The sequence below is a fragment of the Symphalangus syndactylus genome, chromosome 7 (genome assembly GCF_028878055.3).
Source record: "Symphalangus syndactylus isolate Jambi chromosome 7, NHGRI_mSymSyn1-v2.1_pri, whole genome shotgun sequence".
Classification (NCBI taxonomy): domain Eukaryota; kingdom Metazoa; phylum Chordata; class Mammalia; order Primates; family Hylobatidae; genus Symphalangus; species Symphalangus syndactylus.
In genome coordinates this window covers 128,943,296-128,963,512 of record NC_072429.2, presented here as the reverse complement: position 1 = coordinate 128,963,512, position 20,217 = coordinate 128,943,296, and the positions used below count along the sequence as shown (strand labels likewise).

The 20,217-nt window shown below is 46.4% G+C and overlaps 1 protein-coding gene across 9 annotated transcripts in view; it reads left to right on the top strand.

The window, feature by feature from the left end:
• ASAP1 (ArfGAP with SH3 domain, ankyrin repeat and PH domain 1) overlaps positions 1-10,795 on the top strand; it is a 395,575-nt gene extending 384,780 nt beyond the window's left edge. For all 9 annotated transcript variants that reach the window (XM_055287244.2, XM_055287246.2, XM_055287247.2 and 6 more), the window contains 3 exons: positions 2,101-2,591; positions 5,079-5,201; positions 8,103-10,795. In XM_055287244.2, the coding sequence (XP_055143219.1) occupies positions 2,101-2,591; positions 5,079-5,201; positions 8,103-8,177 (689 nt within the window). In that variant the 3' untranslated portion in view covers positions 8,178-10,795. The remainder of the gene's footprint in view (positions 1-2,100; positions 2,592-5,078; positions 5,202-8,102) is intronic.
• Positions 10,796-20,217: the final 9,422 nt, after the last annotated feature.

The window sequence follows — 20,217 nt, the reverse complement described above, 5'->3', positions numbered from 1 at the left end:
AAAGAAAAATAAAATAAAAACTACCTGAAGTCCTACCACCCAAGGTAACTGATGAATTAGTGTATATCTTTCATCTTTTTTTCTCTGCTCTTTTTTAAAGTTTCTGTTTAAGCGAATATTTTTCACATAATAAAAACATTTTTCATGCTATTAATTATATAACAGTATAATTTTTATTGGCTACATATCATTGTCATTTGTTGGTTTGTTTTTTTGAGACAGAGTCTCACTCTGTCACCCAGGCTGGAGTGCAATGGCACTGTCATAGTTCACTCAGCCTTGGACCCCAAGGCTCAAGCGATCCTCCAGTCTCAGTCTCCCGAGTAGTTAGGACTACAGGCCTGTACCACCACACCTGGCTAATTTTTATTTATTGTCCATACAATCCCCTGCATTCAGATGGGTGGCATTTTTTTCTTTATAAGCAGTACTGTGCCAAACACTCTAGCACAGACATCTCAGTGTATGACTTTGATCCTGTTTTAGGATAAATTCCTAGAATTGGAGCTGCAGGTGAAGAGGCTGGGGTATTTTGAAGATTTTCCATGCCTGGCACTTAACAGTTTCTCTTGCCCCATCAGTGTGACTCACAGCCAAGGCCTCTCTAGCCTCACCACCTCAGGGATTCCCCCTAGCTTTTTCCCTCTTGACTGCCTGGCTCAGATTGTTTCTTAGCCAATTTCAGGCTTCCAAGAGAGGAACGAGATTGATGTAAATTAACTTTTAGAGCCAAGCCACCTCAGCAGAAGCTTAGGGACCAGCCTGTGAGCAGGGTGCCCCTTGATTTTGACTTTTCTACACATATGACTAGACAGGTCATGAGCAGAAACAGCCCCAGTACAGCCTGTGACATTTACAACATGAGGTTTATCTGTTTCTTCTCCTTTAAGAATGTCTTTCTGAATACATTATATTTTTAGGATCAAATTCCTAGTGTGAGTCACTCAGTGTGCCTTAGTCAGCTGTTTCCCTGAGTGCATGCTACGTGCTTGGCCCTTGTGCCAGGAGCCAAAGTTACAAAAATGAGTAAAACAGGAATGTAATACTGTAATAGGGCCTGAAAGAACCCTAACAGTGATGGTAGTACTACTACATAATGCTTGCAGCCTGCCAGGGCCTGTCAGTAAATTCTTTGCATATATTAACCCATGTAATCTGCATGCCAACCCTTTGAAGTAGGGTTTTAAGAGATGAGTAAATTGCAGCACAGAGAGGTTGTGTAATTTGCCCAAATTCACACAGCTAGTAAGTGGTGGAGCTAAAATTGGAGACATGTCAGTACCAAGAGCTGTACAAAGAGCTGTGGGAATGGGTCAACAAATTGATACATTTCCTAAGCTGTGCATACTGTGCAGCCATTAAACAGAATAAAAAAGAACTGATTTGGAACTCTCCTAAACATAGTAAGTGGGAGAAAAGCAAAGTTTCAGACAATGTATGTATCCCTTGTATGGTTTTTAAAAGACATAACACATGCATGTGTATCACCAAAATGTAACAGAGGTTAAGAGATAGGGGCACAGAGTAGAAGAAGCCTTTTGCTGCTTCTCTTATATACTGCATGAATCATGTAAAATGGGGAGAAATAATAATAAATTATGATACAGCTATAGAATGGAATAGAATGCACCATTTGAAATTACATACAACTAGTAAATAATTTTTAGTAACGTGACAGATACTGTTGCTAAAATGGTATTAGATAAAAGCAAGTAAAAGTTATATCTATAGAAAATATATAGGAAAATTAAAAGGAACTATATGAAAGAATTTTAAATGGCTACATTTAGGCATTAGGCTTAAGAACTCTGTACTTTCCGATTCTCTGCAATCTCTTTCTATTTTTTTTTTTAATTCTGGATGAATGTAGACATCCTGTTCTTATATAATTGAAGCACAAAATCGTGAATTGTAACGCTTTCCAGGCTTTCAAACTTTGTCTTTGTAAAACTGCCTGGGTGGGCCTGGCCCCTGAGTTCATCCTTTTCAAGTGCTCACTGTAGGCCAGTTCCCTTCATGATGATGGTGCCTCTTTTAGGTGACTGACAGAAACGCAGCCCTTCCCACCAATGACCTCCCTGTTTTTGATTGCTTCCACAGTGGCACTAAGGAAAACAGATCATCTCTCCCTAGACAAAGGCAACATCCCGCCCGAAGTCTTTCAGAAATCATCACAGTTGGCAGAGTTGCCACAAAAGCCACCACCTGGAGACCTGCCTCTGAAGCCTGCAGAACTGGCCCCCAAGCCCCAAATTGGAGATTTGCCACCTAAGCCAGGAGAACTGCCCCCCAAACCACAGCTGGGGGACCTGCCACCCAAACCCCAGCTCTCAGACTTACCTCCCAAACCACAGATGAAGGACCTGCCCCCCAAACCACAGCTGGGAGACCTGCTAGCAAAATCCCAGACTGGAGATGTCTCACCCAAGGCTCAGCAACCCTCTGAGATCACACCGAAGTCACACCCATTGGATCTATCCCCAAATGTGCAGTCCAGAGACGCCATCCAAAAGCAAGCATCTGAAGACTCCAATGACCTCACGCCTACTCTGCCAGAGACGCCCGTACCACTGCCCAGAAAAATCAATACGGTGGGTGGGACCAATGTTCAGGCCCTTAGGAACCCTATTCCGCACTTTGCAAGTTGGTGGGAGGGCGAGTGCCCCAACTTACACAAGAAAAAGCAAGAGTTTGCTCACCTGACCCTTAAGTGCTCTGGTTCAAGCATGATGGTGGATTAGAGCCTGTGGGTTACAAACTCAGGCTTTAGGCTCCAGCAGACAGGCTTCAAGACCTGGCTTCAGTGACTAACATAACTGCACAACCTTGGCAAGTTACTTTCTCTGAGCCTTACTTCCTTCACATACAAAAAGGAGCTAATACAGTATCTGAGCTCACAGATGATTAAATACAGTGACAAATGAGCAGCACTTGGCTGGCACCTAGACCACTCAGCAAGTAGTCACTCTTACCTAAGAACCTTGAGGATGAAACTTTTCCTTTCCTGAGGGTCACGAGAAAGCAGTTTCCCTCTCGGGGTTCTGGGTATTTTCTCTTTTTTTTTATTTGAGAAGGGCTCGCTCTGTTGCCCAGGCTGGAGTGCAGTGGTGCGATCACAGCTCACTGCAGCCTCAGTCTCCTAGGCTCAGGTGATCCTCTTACCTCAGCCTCCTGAGTAGCTGGGACCACAGGTACATATCACCACACCTGGCTTTTTTTTTTAATATTTTTGGTAGAGATGGGGTTTTGCCATGTTGCCCAGGCTGGTCTTGAACTCCTGGGCTCAAGCACACCTCCCACCTTGGCCTCTCAAAGTGCTGGGATTACAGGCGTGAGCCACTGTGCCTGGCTTCCTGAGTATCTGCTAAGTCAGACTTTCTCACTGCATCTTCCTAAAGGAATTGGAGATAAAGCTCTTGATATAATAGAATAGCATAGAATTTTGTTGAAATCTCATATTCTGTCATTTTCATGAAGTGTTTCCTACTCTGTATCCAAAAGTTCTCCCATTGCACATGGCAGCTCTACCCCCCCCTCACATTCTGTTATAAAATGTTAACAGTACCCAGCACTTTGGGAAGAGGCGAGTGGATTGCTTGAGGCCAAGGAGTTCAGGGCTGCTGTGATCACACCACTACACTCCAGCCTGGGTAACAGAACAAGACCCTGTCTCAAAAAAATTAAAACGGGGCTGGGTGCAGTCGCTCACATCTGTAATTTCAGCACTTTGGGAGGCCAAAGTGGGAGGTTCCCTTGAGCCCAGGATTCATGACCAGCCTGGTCAACATACGGAGAACCCGTCTCTATAAAAAATAAAAATTAATTAGCTGGGCATGGTGGTACATGTCTGCGATCCCAGCTACTTGGGAGGCTAAGGCGGGAAGATTGCTTGAGCCCTGGAGATCGAGGCTGCAGTGAGCGTGATCATGCCACTGCACTCTAGCCTGGGCAACAGAGTGAAACCCCGTCTCAAAAAAAAAAAATTTTTTTAATGTTACAGTAAAAGTGTGTCATATCAATCCTTAAATTAAGAAAAATAAAACCCATCTTCCTGTAGGTTGGAGGCTGCTGTGTCTGATGGTGGATACTTCTGCTATTCAAAAGGGAACTCTCCCATGACTCCCAAGCACCACTGATGCAAAATTTTCATTTCATGCTACACACTATATAGTTTTATTATGTCATTTAATCTCCGCATTATAAATTAACACACTGCAGGCCTCTCAGTTGCTCACGCAGTCACTGCCACAGTTGTGCCAGGCTTCTCCAACCCACCCGCACAGGGCCAGAAGGGAGCTCGGAAAGCAGCTGGAACTATCAGGGTGATTAAAGGAGAAACCAGGGGACAGAGAGGAAGAGGCAACTCCACCCAAAACATTTAAAGAGACAACTTGCTTTTTTTAAAATTGCCAATTAGCCAGGTGCAAAACAAAAACCCATCATTTAGAAGGTGATACCTCTATTTTCACTTTTTTGTTTGCAAAGAACTGGAAATTCAACAAATAAATGCTCAAATCAAAACTGATCAAAAATTAAAACTGTTTTAGTAACTGCATAGACTTCTCCGAGTCCCAGGCCGATCCTGCTGTGTTTAACCAGCATGTACTGACTTGCTGTTTTGCATGAGGGGACTGACAAATTTGTTTATGCTGCACATTCATTATGCAGAAGCTGCACATTTTGCTTTACGTCATGTTTCCTAAAAACATTTTTAGACTCTGCTGTCATTCTGCAAGCTGATGTGGATTGCGGGGGTACAGAGTGCTTGATGTTTTTTGGTGAAGCTCAATTTTGATCCCTACCCATAGTGTTTGCTTTCTGGTGAAAATAACTTGATGATGCCCAATCACCAATGCAGGGCCACCCTGATGATGGGGGGAGAGGAAGGGCCTGTGGTTAAGAGTACACAGTATGCTGGGCGCCTGGCAGACACTCTTCTTCCCGCCCTTCAAGGGTGAGGAAATCAAGGCTCAGCGAGGTTAAGTTACTTGCCAAGGTCAACCATTTTACAAAGAACCGCTGCTCTTTTTTTCCATTCAGTCCATTCTTTCAATTAAAACCCAGTTTCTTTCTTTAAGGGGAAAAATAAAGTGAGGCGGGTGAAGACCATTTATGACTGCCAGGCAGACAATGATGACGAGCTCACATTCATGGAGGGAGAAGTGATCATTGTCACAGGGGAAGAGGACCAGGAGTGGTGGGTACGTACGAATATCCATCCACTTCATCCGTACATTCATACAGCATGCCTGGGCAGGCACCACATTGGAGCTTACAGACAGTGCAGTAAAAGAGGGCCCTTGAGCACAAGGACCCTGTCAGCTGCATCACTCACCCAACAGCCATTGCATTTGGTATCTTTTCTATGTCACACACTATCACATGCTAGAAAAACAGCCGTGGAGCTGGCTGGGCACAGTGGCTCACGCCTGTAATCCCAGCACTTTGGGAGGCCGAGGCGGATGGATCATGAGGTCAGTAGTTCGAGACCAGCCTGGCCAGCATGGTGAAACCCCGTCTGTACTAAAAATACAAAAAATTAGCTGGGCATGGTGACGCGCACCTGTAGTCCCAGCTACTCGGGAGGCCAAGGCAGGAGAATCACTTGAACCCAGGAGGCAGAGGTTGCAGTGAGCCGAGATCACACCACTGCATTCCAGCCTGGGCAACAGAGCGAGACTCCGTCTGAAAAAAAAGAAAAACAGCCATGGAGCTTTGAAGACAGGTCAAGAGAATTAACATTTGTATGTACTTTCCCCATGGTATCATGTAACCTTGTGAGTTGTAGGCATTTTCTGATTTTTCAGATAAATACGAAAGCGGAAGAAAGTTGAGCCTGTTGCCTGTGGTCCCTCAGCCAGTAAGCAGGCTAAGTCAAGATTCCAGATTGGCCTTGACCCCAGAGCCTGTATGCTTTGCTCACCATTCCACACTGGGAATCAGAATGCCCAAGTTCCTGCTTAGGCTCAGCAGTTGACAAGTCCTCAGACTGAATTCTTAATCCAGTCTGCAGTTCTTTCTTTGTCAAATAGGCCAAGACACCTTCTCCACGTAATTTTAGGAAAAGATTAAATGAAAATATCTAAGAAAACTCCTTTTGCATTAAAACCTGCAGCTCAGGCATCAGGAGGGAAAGGCATCAGCATCCTCATAGGCCCTGCTAGGTAGCCAGGCTATGAGTGACCCGTGAGGGCAGTCCACACATCTATTGATTTTCAGGTTGCCAGGGAGTAAGTCTCCCGATGGGAACTGCCAGGCCAAGGTACAGTGAATAAGCCACCTCTTCTGCTCTCCTTGTTGATCATTTCCTGACATCAGGGTGAAAATTCCCCTTCCTTGGCAGCCTGAGCCCGCTCCTGCCAAGAGGGACTCAGTTCTGTCTGCCAGGAAGGGACCTGAGGCTGGCAGTTGAGCCAGCAGTACCTAAGAATGCCCAGAAATACATATGTATATACATGTGTGCACACACACATAGGCATAGCCACACATTCATTCACCTTTGACTTTTTCTTCCTTCAGGCCTAGACAGTGACCTCAGATTCTTAATCACAGCTGTAGGGATTTTGTTTGGACTCAACTGGGGCAATTTTGCCCTCCGGGGACATTTACAATATCTGGAAATATTGATTGTCAGGACCTAGGAAGGGGGTTGCTACCGACACCTAGTAGATGGAAGCCAGGGATGCCACTAAATATCCTCCAGTACTCAGGGAGCCCCCACAAGCAAGGATGCCAGTAGCACCATGGTTGAGAAACTGGACTGAAGGGATCAGCCTGGGGAGGCCCAGGGGGTGCCTCCAGCCTCTGTCAGCAGAGTGGGGCCAGTCCCTGGCATGAAGCCTGTCAGAGAGTCCACTTTGTCTCATGATGAGAAGGTGGGCTCTGAAGCCCCCCACGTGAATCAGTTACTAGCTCTATGGGCCTTGGATAAAGCATGTCCCTTCTGTAAGCCTCACTTTCCTCTGAAAAATAGGACATGATTAATCGTTTCTCACAAGGATGTTGAGGAACTCACTTTGTAATCTGTTAATATTATTATAATCAAGCAGTGATCATGTTCTTTGCTAAGCAACTGATGACTACAGCAGAGATACCTGCGGGGAGTAGGAAGCTGTCATTGGTGTCCCTAGCATTCCTAGGGGACATTGTGTGTGCCACCATTACATGCCTCGCCAGATGTAAAGATGGTGCCACACACACATCCTAACTGTGATGTGAAATTCACAAAGACCTCACACATGCACGATGCCAACTAAGACCACATGTGGTGGGTGGGCAAGCCTTCAGGAGAACTGGGCGGGCCTGGTTGACTCTGTTCCACTCTTAAAACCACCTTCCTCTCTATCAATTTGGCATTGGAAGCCAATGTGCACGATTTTATTTTTTCTACTGAAGGCCCATTACATGATTCTCTGTAGTGCAATCAATACTAATCTAATTGAGGTAATTAGAAAATTTTTACAGGTAACTGGCTTATAGGCCAATGCAGCAGACAATAAAATTGCCATTCGGTACCATCAGTCTCAAACTTTCACAGTATTCTTCCTCCACGGTAACCGGAAAACAAGTGATAGTACATAGCAGCCTTTTCATATGCTTTTTTTTTTTCTTTTTTAAATGTATCACACAAGCCTGGAAAGAAGGGATTTTTTTTTAGCCCCACTTAACAGAGAAGAGGCTTAGCAAGGTTTGTGTGAGGTCACCCAGCTGTAAAGGCAGCCAGGCGCCCTGGTTCAGAGCAAGGACTCTAGAGCCCCACACCTGTGGGAGAGCATGTCACCTCTCTGGGCCACTGTCCCTTCATCTGTAATATGAAGACTGTAACCTGTATAAGAAATATCCACCTCAGGGGGTTGCTGTGTGGGTACAGCAAGATCCATGTAGAATGCTGAGCATTATTGGAAGTTCTGTCGTTTGCTCTTTCCTTATGTAGTTTATGACCATTAAGCTCTCTTTAGTTCACTAAAGGGTGGGAAGAAGGGTAAGCCTGGGATTCCACCACCAGGTCTGTGGGCAGACTAGGCTGGGCTCTTACCCACTGGGCTTGTCATGGGGCCACTGCCTGCTGCCTCCATCCTGACCACTCTCTTTTCTCCCTGCAGATTGGCCACATCGAAGGACAGCCTGAAAGGAAGGGGGTCTTTCCAGTGTCCTTTGTTCATATTCTGTCCGACTAGCAAAACGCAGAACCTTAAGATTGTCCACATCCTTCATGCAAGACTGCTGCCTCCATGTAACCCTGGGCACAGTGTGTATATAGCTGCTGTTACAGAGTAAGAAACTCATGGAAGGGCCACCTCAGGAGGGGGATATAATGTGTGTTGTAAATATCCTGTGGTTTTCTGCCTTCGCCAGTATGAGGGTAGCCTTGGACCCGGCGCGCCTTACTGGTTTGCCAAAGCCATCCTTGGCATCTAGCACTTACATCTCTCTATGCTGTTTTACAAGCAAGCAAACAAAAATAGGAGTATAGGAACTGCTGGCTTTGCAAATAGAAGTGGTCTCCAGCAACCGTTGAAAGGCATAGAATTGACTTTGTTCCTAACAATGCAGTATTCTCAATTGTGTTACTGAAAATGCAACATTAGCAAAGAGGTGGGTTCTGTTTTCCAGGTGAAACTTTTAGCTCCATGACAGACCAGCCTGTAGTTATCTGTGTACACAGTTTACAGCTACAAAAACCTACTTTGGTATTTATTGCAGAAAAGTGCTCAATTAAATGTAAGTGTTATTCCTTCAGCAAAATATTCACTGACCCAAAACTCTTTGTGGCATTTTACAATGCACACAGCCTCATGCAAGTTTAGACAAGTGGATTTATACTGTCTTATGAGTGCCCGCCCCTGATAATTACCTCATTATGCAAAAATAACATATCTTTCATGACTATTTTGACAAAAGTTTAAAACACATATGAAGTTCAACTTTCAGGAACCAAGGACTGCCAGAAAATATTAGCCTCTACATTATGCATGCATTTAGAAGCTTACCTGAAATCTGCCTTTTATAAAGGAATAGTATGGATAAGTGGAATTGTACATTTTTTAAATTTGATTGCCATTAAAGCAGAAATTATAAGGTTGCAACAATATTTGTTTCTAATCATTGGCTTTCTCAAGAGTATGGATTGACATATTGTGTTATGAATGCACATCCCTCAGATGTGTTGAAGCATCCATTGCATCCATTTTTTATTATTTTCTTAGTTTTGTTCTTGGACAAATTTAAACTTTTAAAAGATTATTCAAGATGAATTTAAAAGTCAACCCTTCACACAGTTTCCCTACTATATGTAGAATCCAGGTGCTGAAACCAAGTGTTTCTTTTCCCATGCTCTTTGTTAAACCCCAACTATAGATAATTTTTCTAGTCTTAAGCTCTGTCCACCTTCAAGTCAATTCATAACCAAGTTTTTGAACGCTGCTATGAATTGCACTGTGAAAAGCACTCTTCCCTCTCAGTTTTCTTTTCATCCCAGCCACGTTTATCAGATCCTTAAGAACACTGTATTTCAGTCTTTTACATCAGTCTGAATTTTGGAAAAGAATACAATAGTTGTACTCCACAGTCAGTGGAACTGTTCCCTGAGTCCGAGGCTCATGTGTCATTCTGGCACTACATTTGCTTAAATTGCTATTTTGGCAACAGCACAGAAAAGTAATATTTTTAAGCAGAGAATCTTGGCAATGAATGAGAGATGTTAATTTCACAGAAGCACAACTCCCAACCCTACCCTTAGGAAAAGCCCTCTTCCATCGTTACCGTGCTCCGTGAATATGAATTTAGTTCTGCTTAAGTGGTTGCTATACAAACTTTGAATAGCCACCTAATAAATAAACCTTGCATGACACACCTGCAGAATATTTTATCAGCTGTTATTGGAAAGTGATTTTAAGCAATTGCTTCCTCAGTGTCAGGGCACATGTGAATTTCCACACCAAACAGAGCATGAGGAACCAGTTGACATGCTGGGTTGTGACTGGCAGCTTTAGCAGCCTCGGTACTGAAGCCACACCAGTGTCAGGATGGAAGTCAGCATCTGAGGTTGCTCAGTGTCCTGGTCATTTATCTACACATTTTAACTTGCATTAAAGAGCTATTCATTTTTGTGGCCTAGATTCTTTTCACTGATCTCAAAATAAACTGGTTTTTTCCAAAAAAAAAACACACACACACACACACACACACAAAAACTGCATGTCTAAAATTACATGGAGTTGGTGTCTATTCTTTTTCCCCTTTTGCAGCAACTTACACAGCATTTTTAACACCTTTTTTTCTAGTTTTTTTGTTCGGTTTTGTTTTCCATCAGGAATTTGAGTTCTCTCTAACCCAGCTTACTGTGGGACATAGGAAAACTCAGTAGAAATATCTTTGGTGATTTTGTTGAGTTTAAGTCTGATCTTGATCTTAAACTCAGTAAGCCACTATCTGCAATTTTGTACATTATATAGTATTTTGAAGATATGGAACCTTATGAAAAAAAATAGCAAATTAGTTCTTTTTCCCCCAGAGGGGAAAGTTATGTTCTGCAAATAGTGTGTGTCTTATTTTACTGTTGAACAGCAATTGCTATTTATTTTTTTATTGCCTAGAACTTCAACATGTATAGGAATCCTGTAGTGCCACTAGTTAAATGCCGAATTCTCATCTGGATGTTACCATCAAACATCAGTACACTTGTCATTTCACATGTGTTTAATGTGACAGTTTTTCAGTACTGTATGTGTTAATTTCTACTTTTTTTAATATTTAAAATTGCTTTTAAATAAACATATTCTCAGTTGATCCCAAACTTCTGAAATCAGGCCATTTTGTGAGTTGTTCACTACCCTGCTGACAGGAGAGAATCAAGGCTTCCTCTGGCTGTGCTTTCGGGTAGATAGATGACACAGGTCACTCCAACCCTTGTCAGAGATCACTCTGGGTACATAAAAATATGTGGCACTTGCCCCAGCTTATAAACTGTGGGCCTTTGGCCCCTTTCTGTCCTCCACCTTCCGCCTTCCACGTCCACCATGTCCACTTGTGCGCCTGTTGATGTGAACAGGGCAGGAAGAAGGTGGAGGAGCAGAGGGGCACAAGGCTTACATGTTGCCATGTGGACAGCACTTCTGTCACGTAGCTGTCACGGCTAGTGCTGCCACGCAGTGGAGCAGACCTGGCCCAGGCACTGCCTGCATTAACCCCCTGAATCCTTAGCAAGCCCAGGAGAAACATGAACCCCTCGGCTTTACAGAGCTTACAAATGAGACTCAGAGGCATTCATTCACACACAAGAGACGTGTGGCTTGTAAATCACTAAGGTGGGAGTGCACACGGGTGGTTCTGGCTCCAAGGCCATCCTCGGGATTCCCACTGCCTGGAAGACACTCTCCTGTATGGAGAACCACAGCGGCGGAAAGCAGGCCAAGACTGCGGCATGGAGGATCCCGAAGTGCTGGTCTCGGCATTCCTTCTGTCATCTTTCATGAAAGTTGGTAGACATGGCTGGGCATGATGGCTCACGCCTGTGTTCCCAGCACTTTGGGAGCCCGAGGCGGGTGGATCACCTGAGGTCAGGAGTTTGAGACCAGCCTGGCCAACATGGTGAAACGCCGTCTCTACTAAAAATACAAAAAATTAGCTGGGTGTGGTGGCTCACACCTGTGATTCCCAGCTACTCGGGAGGTTGAGGTGGGAGAATTGCTTGAACCCAGGAGGCAGAGGTTGCAGTGAGCGAAGATCACGCCACTGCACTCCATTCTGGATGACAGAGCAAGACTGTCAAAAAAAAAAGTTGGTAGACATAATGTGCCTATTCACAGTCCAAGACAAACCCTTTAAATACCGTGCTACCAGGGAAAATGGGCTTGGGCATGGAAGCCAGTGGCTTTCTATTTTGATATTTCTGGGGAAAGCTAACATAGTGACCTGGATAATCCAGGAAGAGGTGAAGCCAGCTTTTTATCTGATGACAAGATGTTCTTTCACATCGGTTGTATGTGGTTTTAAGCCTGGAACAGTATCTGTTTGGAACTGACGTCCCCCTTCACCACCCCCTGACTCTGTTGAAAACAGCCCCTCCCTTATCCACCAGCCCCCGACAGCCCAGCCTCCAAGGTGAGGCCAGGAACTGGAGGCTTACCCCTGTCTCTCTACCTCAGGTCCTTTGAGGGCTTACTGTGCTTGGGCCCACGTTTCCTTTACCTGCGTTTAGTCTTTGGCAGGGCGTGTGACACCATTAGGCACATTACCACAGTTGAGTGAGGGGCAGCCGTGTGGACCCAGGTCCTTGTGGCCCCAGCCACAGCCCCCTACTCTCCACACCCGTTTTCTTCTCCCCTCCCCTAACCTTGTGCCCACTTCTCATATGTGTTTTTTTCTTTTTTTGTTTTTTCTTTTTTGTAGACAGGGTCTTACTTTGTTGCCCAGTCTGGCCTCGAACTCCTGGGCTCACATCATCTTCCCACCTGAGCCTCCCAAAGTGCTGGGATTACAGGCATGAGCCACCATGCCCAGCCTAGCCCCCCACTGGATACTGTTTCAGGCTTGAATGCGTGTGTGTGGCAGGGGTGCAGTGGTGCTGGTGGCGATGATCATTACTGAGATCATTCAACCTATTCTCTTCTGCCCCCCATGTGTTCTCCTCTGCCCCCCATGTGTTCTCCTCTGCCGCCCATGTGTTCTCCTCTGCCCCCCATGTATTCTCCTCTGCCCCCCATGTGTTCTCCTCTGCCCCCCATGTGTTCTCCTCTGCCCCCCATGTGTTCTCCTCTGCCCCCCGTGTGTTCTCCTCTGCCGCCCATGTGTTCTCCTCTGCCCCCCATGTGTTCTCCTCTGCCCCCATGTGTTCTCCTCTGCCCCCCATGTGTTCTCCTCTGCCCCCCATGTGTTCTCCTCTGCCCCCCCATGTGTTCTCCTCTGCCCCCCATGTGTTCTCTGACCCCCCATGTGTTCTCCTCTGCCCCCCATGTGTTCTCCTCTGCCCCCCATGTGTTCTCCTCTGCCCCCCATGTGTTCTCCTCTGCCCCCCCATGTGTTCTCCTCTGCCCCCCATGTGTTCTCCTCTGCCCCCCATGTGTTCTCCTCTGCCCCCCATGTGTTCTCCTCTGCCCCCCATGTGTTCTCTGACCCCATGGAAATCTTTGATTCTCCCCATTATGCGCTCTGTGGGTAATTTGGAGTGAATGGGCTCACGTCTCTAGCAGGGGTGTCTGAGCATGTGTCCCTCCCACAGAGGCCTGGCCTCTCCAGCCAGCTGCCTGGGATGGAGGTGAAGTCCACTAAATTAGGTCACCTTACTCTTACACACCTGAGGCTCGCATAGTCCACAAGCATTCCATTTTTGTCTAGACAGTGCCAGGCCTTTGGTTGCAAAGACAGCCCCATATTCTGTCCCTGAGAAGCAGAGAAAGACAGGTCAGTAATGATGACTATAGAGTTCACCTGGCAGGGAGCTGCCTGGAGAAAGGAGCATAGCTCATCCCAGGAGCCTGCACAGATTGAGCTCCTGCAAAGCTGCTGGAACGGTGTGGCATCCGTGCAACAGATGGAGCAGACGGGAGAAGGAAATGGCAGACTGAAGGCAGGTAGGACCAGCCCCAAAGTCCCTGTACTGTGCTGAGGGGCACCCTATGCAGGCAGATTCGTGGACCACCGGCAGCTCATCCTACTGAGGCCTCCACGGGGGCTGAGCACCAGGCCAAGCGCTTTAGCAGCACAATTGCAGTTCTCTCAGCAGCACTGTGAGGTGGGGACTGTTACTTTCCCCATTCACAGATTAGGAGACTGATGCTCAGAGCAGCTGAGTCGTGACTTGCCAAAAAGTCAAGTCACTCGTGAAGGGTGGAGGCAAGAATTTTGAGCCCTGACATCAGGGTTCAGCCATGGAGCTCCTGGCCACAACCCTCTGTTGCCTCTTGGCTGCTGCTGGTCAAAGCTGGCCTGTCCCGGCCCTCTACCATTAGGTCAGCACCAGGGAGGGGTGAACCATGAAGTGCAATGAAGTTCCAGATTCGGAACTTAAGGCATTTGCCAGAGGGCCCCACAGCAAGCATTTCTCATAACATGTCATGGACAGCCACTGTGCACTTGGGAGCTAGAGGTGGAGCTGGCACACAGGGTGACTTGGTGCACGTACAATGTGAGTGACTGAGAAGAAAGAAGAGTATGTGTGTCTGTGCGTGAGCACAGCAGCCCGTACACAAACACTTGAGCTCCAGAAAACAGGAATTAAAGCTCAGATAAACAGCTGTTTTGCAAAATCTTACCACACAGCAAACCCTAGTCTGAGGCTCAGGAGGCCAAAACTTTCACCTTCTGCAAAACCGCCAGGGGAGAAGCCTTATTTGGGTTCACTCTTCAACAGAACTTAAAAATTCATAGCTCTGAGAAAATTTGAGGGCACGAGATGGCAAATGTGTCGCGTGCACACTGGTCTAAAATATATCAGAGCCAGGTTTTCACACTTTGGCAGCATCACCTGAGGTCCCCAGTGCCGGCAGATTCCAAGTCTCAGGAAGGGCTTGAGAATCTGCATTTAGCCAGCGTCCCTGGGTGGGGGACTCAGGTCGCTCCTGGGCCACCTTGAATCCCTGAGACTCTGGAACTGACACCACAAGAGAGGATTACCTGGAATCCATACAGGGGCCCCTTCTAATAGTGGAGAGAACCCTCATCCTAGGCTCAGTACTTACAGCACTACAGCTGCCTTTTTCCTGCTATGTTAAGATGCAGTGAAAAGAACACAGTAGCCAGGTAAAGTGGCTCACGCCTGTAATCCCAGCACTTTGGGAAGCTGAGGAGGAAGGATCACTTGACCCCAGCATTCGAGACCAGCCTAGGCAACATGGTGAGACCTCGTCTCTATGGAAAACTTAAAATTGGCTGATGTGCTGGTGCACACCTGTGATCCCAGCTACTCAGGAGGCTGAGGTGCGAGGATTGCTTGAGCCTAGGAAGTCAAGGCTGCAGTGAGCCATGATCGCACCACTGCACTCCAGCCTGGGCCACAGAGCAAGATCCTGTCTCAGAAAAAGAAAAGGACATACAAGTTGGAGTTTGACAGACCTAGTTGACCTTCTGCTTTGGTCACTTACCAGCAAATGAGTGCAACAGACATTTATTGAGACGCCCACGTGTGAACAGCCATCTCTAACCTCAGGCACATGGCTTGAGCTCTGAGCCTCAAGTTCCATTAGATGTGATACTTAGCTTGGGAGACTGTGGGCTGGAAGGTGGAACAGTGCTCAGTGACCCGCCCAATGCTGTGTGACCATCTCTATAAAGCTAGACACACACTGTCCATTCCCAGCCACTGGCTTCTCCATGCAGTGTGAACCGGATGCAGGGCCTGGGACCTTTCATGACCTGCAGCACAGCTTCTGTTCATCCCTAAGGGTGGCAGCTTGGTAGCCTGGCTGGGCCAGCCACAGCCATTTGTTACCTGGGTCCAGAGGGATAGGATCGGGGAGGGTAAGAGTCTGGACTTTGAAATCAGAAAGCAATTTGCTGAGCCTTAACCTCTTCAAGCCTCAGCATTTTTCCCTTGCCCAAATGGGATAATGGTAGTCTTAGTATCATAGAATTAGTGTGATAAATGACATCACTGATGTGATGGTGCATGTAACATGCTTGTCCTAGTGCCTAACACAGAGTAGCACAGAATATAATCCTTAGCACTCACCACTTCAACAATGATGAGAACTTGCACACTGACCACCATGTGCAAAATAAAAAGAATAATAAAATGACTAGAACTTTGAAAACTCCTCACCTTCCCCAGTGACAAGTGATAAATTAGAGACATAAACCTCCTCCATGCTTGACCTGCAGTTGGTGATCACAAGAGTATTCCTTGAACGAGTGAGCACATGAAACCGGTCCAAAATAACGAGGAGAGCGCCCGCTGTTGAAAGGGGCAGAGTCCGGGGAGTCACATTAGCTGCTCTCCTTTCGAAAGCATGGGCAGCACCCGCCCCCAACTGAGGGCCAAAGCCGGGGAGCCTCTGAGCCACATTGGCTCTACCCACTTACGCTGCATAGTGCTGACTCCCACCCGGGCAACAGGCAGCTTGACAATGGACCTCTTTTTATGGTGCATTAAGCCGCTGAACAAAGATTCACAAGAATACATTGTCTGAATGTGCAAGCCTGGTTCCTGCTCAGCTGGAAGCACTTAGAAACGTCAGACACCGAGACTACCCTGGCTGGCTCCACCTCCGGTTACCAGCTACTTCCCTATCTGAAGCTCCTTTTATGGCTCTGCCACCCTAAGTGAGCTCTGAAGATGGAGGAACAGCGGTGCCCCCAGGGTTACCCACCAACTAGTTCCAGTGGCCCGGGGTTTACTTTCCCACGCAAAACCCAGGCCCAGTCTGGTCTGCCCCAGAGTGGAAGATGCCAGGGTGGTGACCCTGCTTGCTTGCAAAGGAGAGGGAAGTTAAGGGCATGGGACAGGAGGCAGTGAACAGGAATAGAGTCAACGTGAAGTCGGATACATATCTACTCAAGCTGAACATACTCGTGTTCTGTGACCCATAGATTCATGAGTGGAAATATGACATACATTGGCCAAAGACATGCACTAGAATGTCCGTAGCTGTACTGTTTGCAACAATAAAACTTGCAGGTTACCTGAATATCCACCGACAGTGAAATATATAAAGACATATAAATTGGGGACTATTCACACAATGTATTCAGTAATGAGAATGAGCACTCTATAACCACATGCAGCGACCTGGATGAATTTCATAACATTGTGTGCAAGAAGCCAGACTCAAAAGAATTCACTCTTTGATTCCACTTAATGTGGAAAAATAAGCAATCTGTGCAATCACAAGTCAGAACAGACCAGGCGCAGTAGCTCACACCTGTAATCCCAGCACTTTGGGAGGCCGAGGCAGGTGGATCACCTGAGGTTAGGAGTTCGAGACCAGCCAGGCCAACATGGTGAAACCATGTCTCTACCAAAAATACAAAAAATTAGCTGGGCATGGTGGCGGGCACCTGTAATCCCAGCTACTGGGGAGGCTGAGGCAGCAGAATTGCTTGAACCCGGGAGGCAGAGGTTGCAGTGAGCTGAAGTTGCGCCAATGCATAAGAGGAAAACTCCATCTTAAAAAAAAAAAAAAAAAAAGAACAGTTGTTACCTTTGGGTAACCACTAGAAGAAGACACTGGAGGAAGGGTTTGGGGGTGAAGACACTATTCTCTTTCTTTCTTTGGGTGCTGGTCACAAAGGTCGATTCAGTTTGTGGAAATTCATCAAGCCATTCACTTCTAAGACATGCGCTTTTCTCTATGTGTGTTATCCCCACAGATAAGCTGGTAAATGTTTAACTCGCAAAAAAAAAAATTTGTTTTAATTAAAAAGCCCTTAACTGTAGCATTTGTCAATTCCTGTGGTGTAAATATTTCTACCATGGTTGATTACATGCTACCAATTTGGTGTCAATTCTGAGTTGGGCAAAGAGACATATGATTGGTTCTTGCAAGCTCAGTTGAGCCAGCTCCAGGAGACCATTGTTTATACTTCAACAAAGAGATCTTTTGAAAAGTAAAGTCTTCTAAAATGAGAGGTGAAACTGAGTGCTGGATGGGGTAAGTTCCTTCTTGCTTGGTACCCTTCTAGCACACCCATCGCCTACTTCACCACCTTCCTTTACTCTAAAAAAAAACAAAAAACTGGCCGGGCGCGGTGGCTCACGCTTGTAATCCCAGCACTTTGGGAGGCCGAGGCAGGCGGATCACGAGGTCAGGAGATCGAGACCACGGTGAAACCCCCTCTCTACTAAAAATACAAAAAAATTAGCCAGGCGTGGTGGCGGGCACCTGTAGTCCCAGCTACTCGGAGAGGCTGAGGCAGGAGAATGGCGTGAACCCGGGAGGCGGAGCTTGCAGTGAGCCGAGATTGCGCCACTGCACTCCAGCCTGGGTGACAGAGCGAGACTCTATCTCAAAAAAAAAAAAAAAAAAAAACTTTATTGAGATAGAATTCATATATCATACATTTACTCATTTAAAGTGTACCTTTTGTTTGTTTATTTTTGAGACAGGGTCTCTCTCTCTCCCAGGCTGGAGTACAGTGGCATGATCACTGCTCACTGCAGCCTCAACCTCCTAGGCTCCAGCGATCCTCCCACCTCAGCCTGCCCAGTAGCTGGGATTATAGGCATGCACCACCACATGAGGCTAATTTTTAAATTTTTTGTAGATACAGGGTCTCATTATGTTGCCCATGCTGGTCTCAAACTCCTGGGCTCAAGGGATCCTCCCACCTCAGCCTCCAAAAGTGCTGGGACTACAGGCCTGAGTCACCACACCAGGCCTAAAGTGTACATTTTAATGGTTTTTTGGTATATTTGCAGAATTTTGCAATCATCGCCATAATTTTAGAACATTTCATCACCCCAAAAATAAGACCCCTACCCATCTCACTCCCCATCTTCCCCAACCCCTGACGACCACTAATCTCCTTCCTGTTTCTGTAGATTCGTCTGTTTTGGACGTTTCATAGAAATGGAATCATGATAGGTGGGCCTCTGTGACCAGCTTCTTTCACTTACCATGTTTTCAAGGTTTTTCCATGTTGTAGCATATAACAATATTTAATTTCTTTTTTTTTCCTCCCTCAAATTATGGGACAGTATTTCATTTCTTTTTAGTACCAAATAGTATTTCGTTGTATGCATATACTACATTTTGTTTTTCCGTTGATGGACATTTGGGTTGTTTCCACCTTTTTTGACTATTATGAATAATGCTGCTATGAAGTTTGTGTACATATTTTTTGTGTGGATGTTGGTTTTCATTCCTTTTTTTTTTTTTTTTGTAGTGGAGTCTCATTCTGTCTCTCAGACTGGAGTGCAGTGGCGCAATCTTGGCTCACTGCAACCTCTGCCTCCCGGGTTCAGGCGATTCTCCTGCTTAGCCTCCCAAGTAGCTGGGATTACAGGCGTGCACCACCACGCCCAGCTAATTTTTGTATTTTTAGTAGAGACGGGGTTTCACCATGTTGACCAGGCTGGTCTCAAACTCCTGACCTCAGGCGATCCACCTGCCTGGGCCTCCCCAAGCGTTGGGATTACAGGTGTGAGTCACTGCGCCCTGCCGGTTTTCATTTCTTATATATACATTTTAGGAGTGGAATTGCTGGGTTATAGATAATTCTATGTGTAACCTTCTGAGGAACTGCCAGATTGTTTTCCAAAGTGGTGACGCCATTTTCCCAGCACTTTGGGAAGCTTGCCAAGAAGAGAAATCCCTCCCAAAGTGCTGGGATTACAGGCATGAGCCACTGCACCTGACCCAGAGCATTCTTAATGGCTTATAACTGCTTTTTTTTCCTTCACTTTTTTGATCATAACTGGTCAATGATCGTATGTTTTTAGTAGAGGAAGCCTGAAACTGCTCTCTTAGGGCAATGGAGGGGGAGAAAGGGCAAAATGTCACTGCTTTTGCTTTTATTATTACTAAAGCAGAGACAAGCAGAAGTGATTCTCAGCCTGTTGGGCCAATAAGAAGTTTGCCATCACCGAAAGCAAGAGAAAGTGTCATTTATTTGTCTCCTCTCTAGAGGAAACAGCCTTTTGGCCCCAGTAAGGGGTTTCAGTCTCCCCCACAGCATCGCATCTGCCACCCCCCAGCCTGATAGGGAGTGCTGCCTGGACAGATGTGCCGGGAGCCTTTGCTCCTAGTCTGTTCCGGGTTCTGCCACTCTGATGATACCCACAGCCATGCTTTGCTTCCAAAGTCAGGTGGCACAGTGGCCTGGGGGAGAAGAAAGGGCCAGGCCAGTGTTAGGTTCTAGAACAGTGGGTCTGGCGCAGGGCCCAAGGGTGAACTGTGGGTTTAAAAATAAAAATGAAACTGTTCTAGAAGTTCCTCATTATTTCCCCTCAGGCCCTAACAGTAAAGTCACTCCCTTCCATGAGTCAGGCTGAGAAATGCCGACACCGTGATAACACATCACCTCTACTCAGAGAATCCTCCCTGCGAGGCAGGATTCCTGGGGCTCAGACACACCCGGCTGGCAAGGTGTCTGCTTCTCCTTGTTCCCATGATGCCCCAGAGGAGCCAAGCCCAAGAGGAGCCAAGCCCAGAGCAGGTACCCTGATGCTACCCTTCCGCCTCTACCAAGCAGACCCATTGGTCCCTGCCAAGTCTCTGAGTCTTTGCTTTTCCCATTACTTAACCTGTGGGTCTCAAACTTGAGTGCTAACAGTGCAAACCC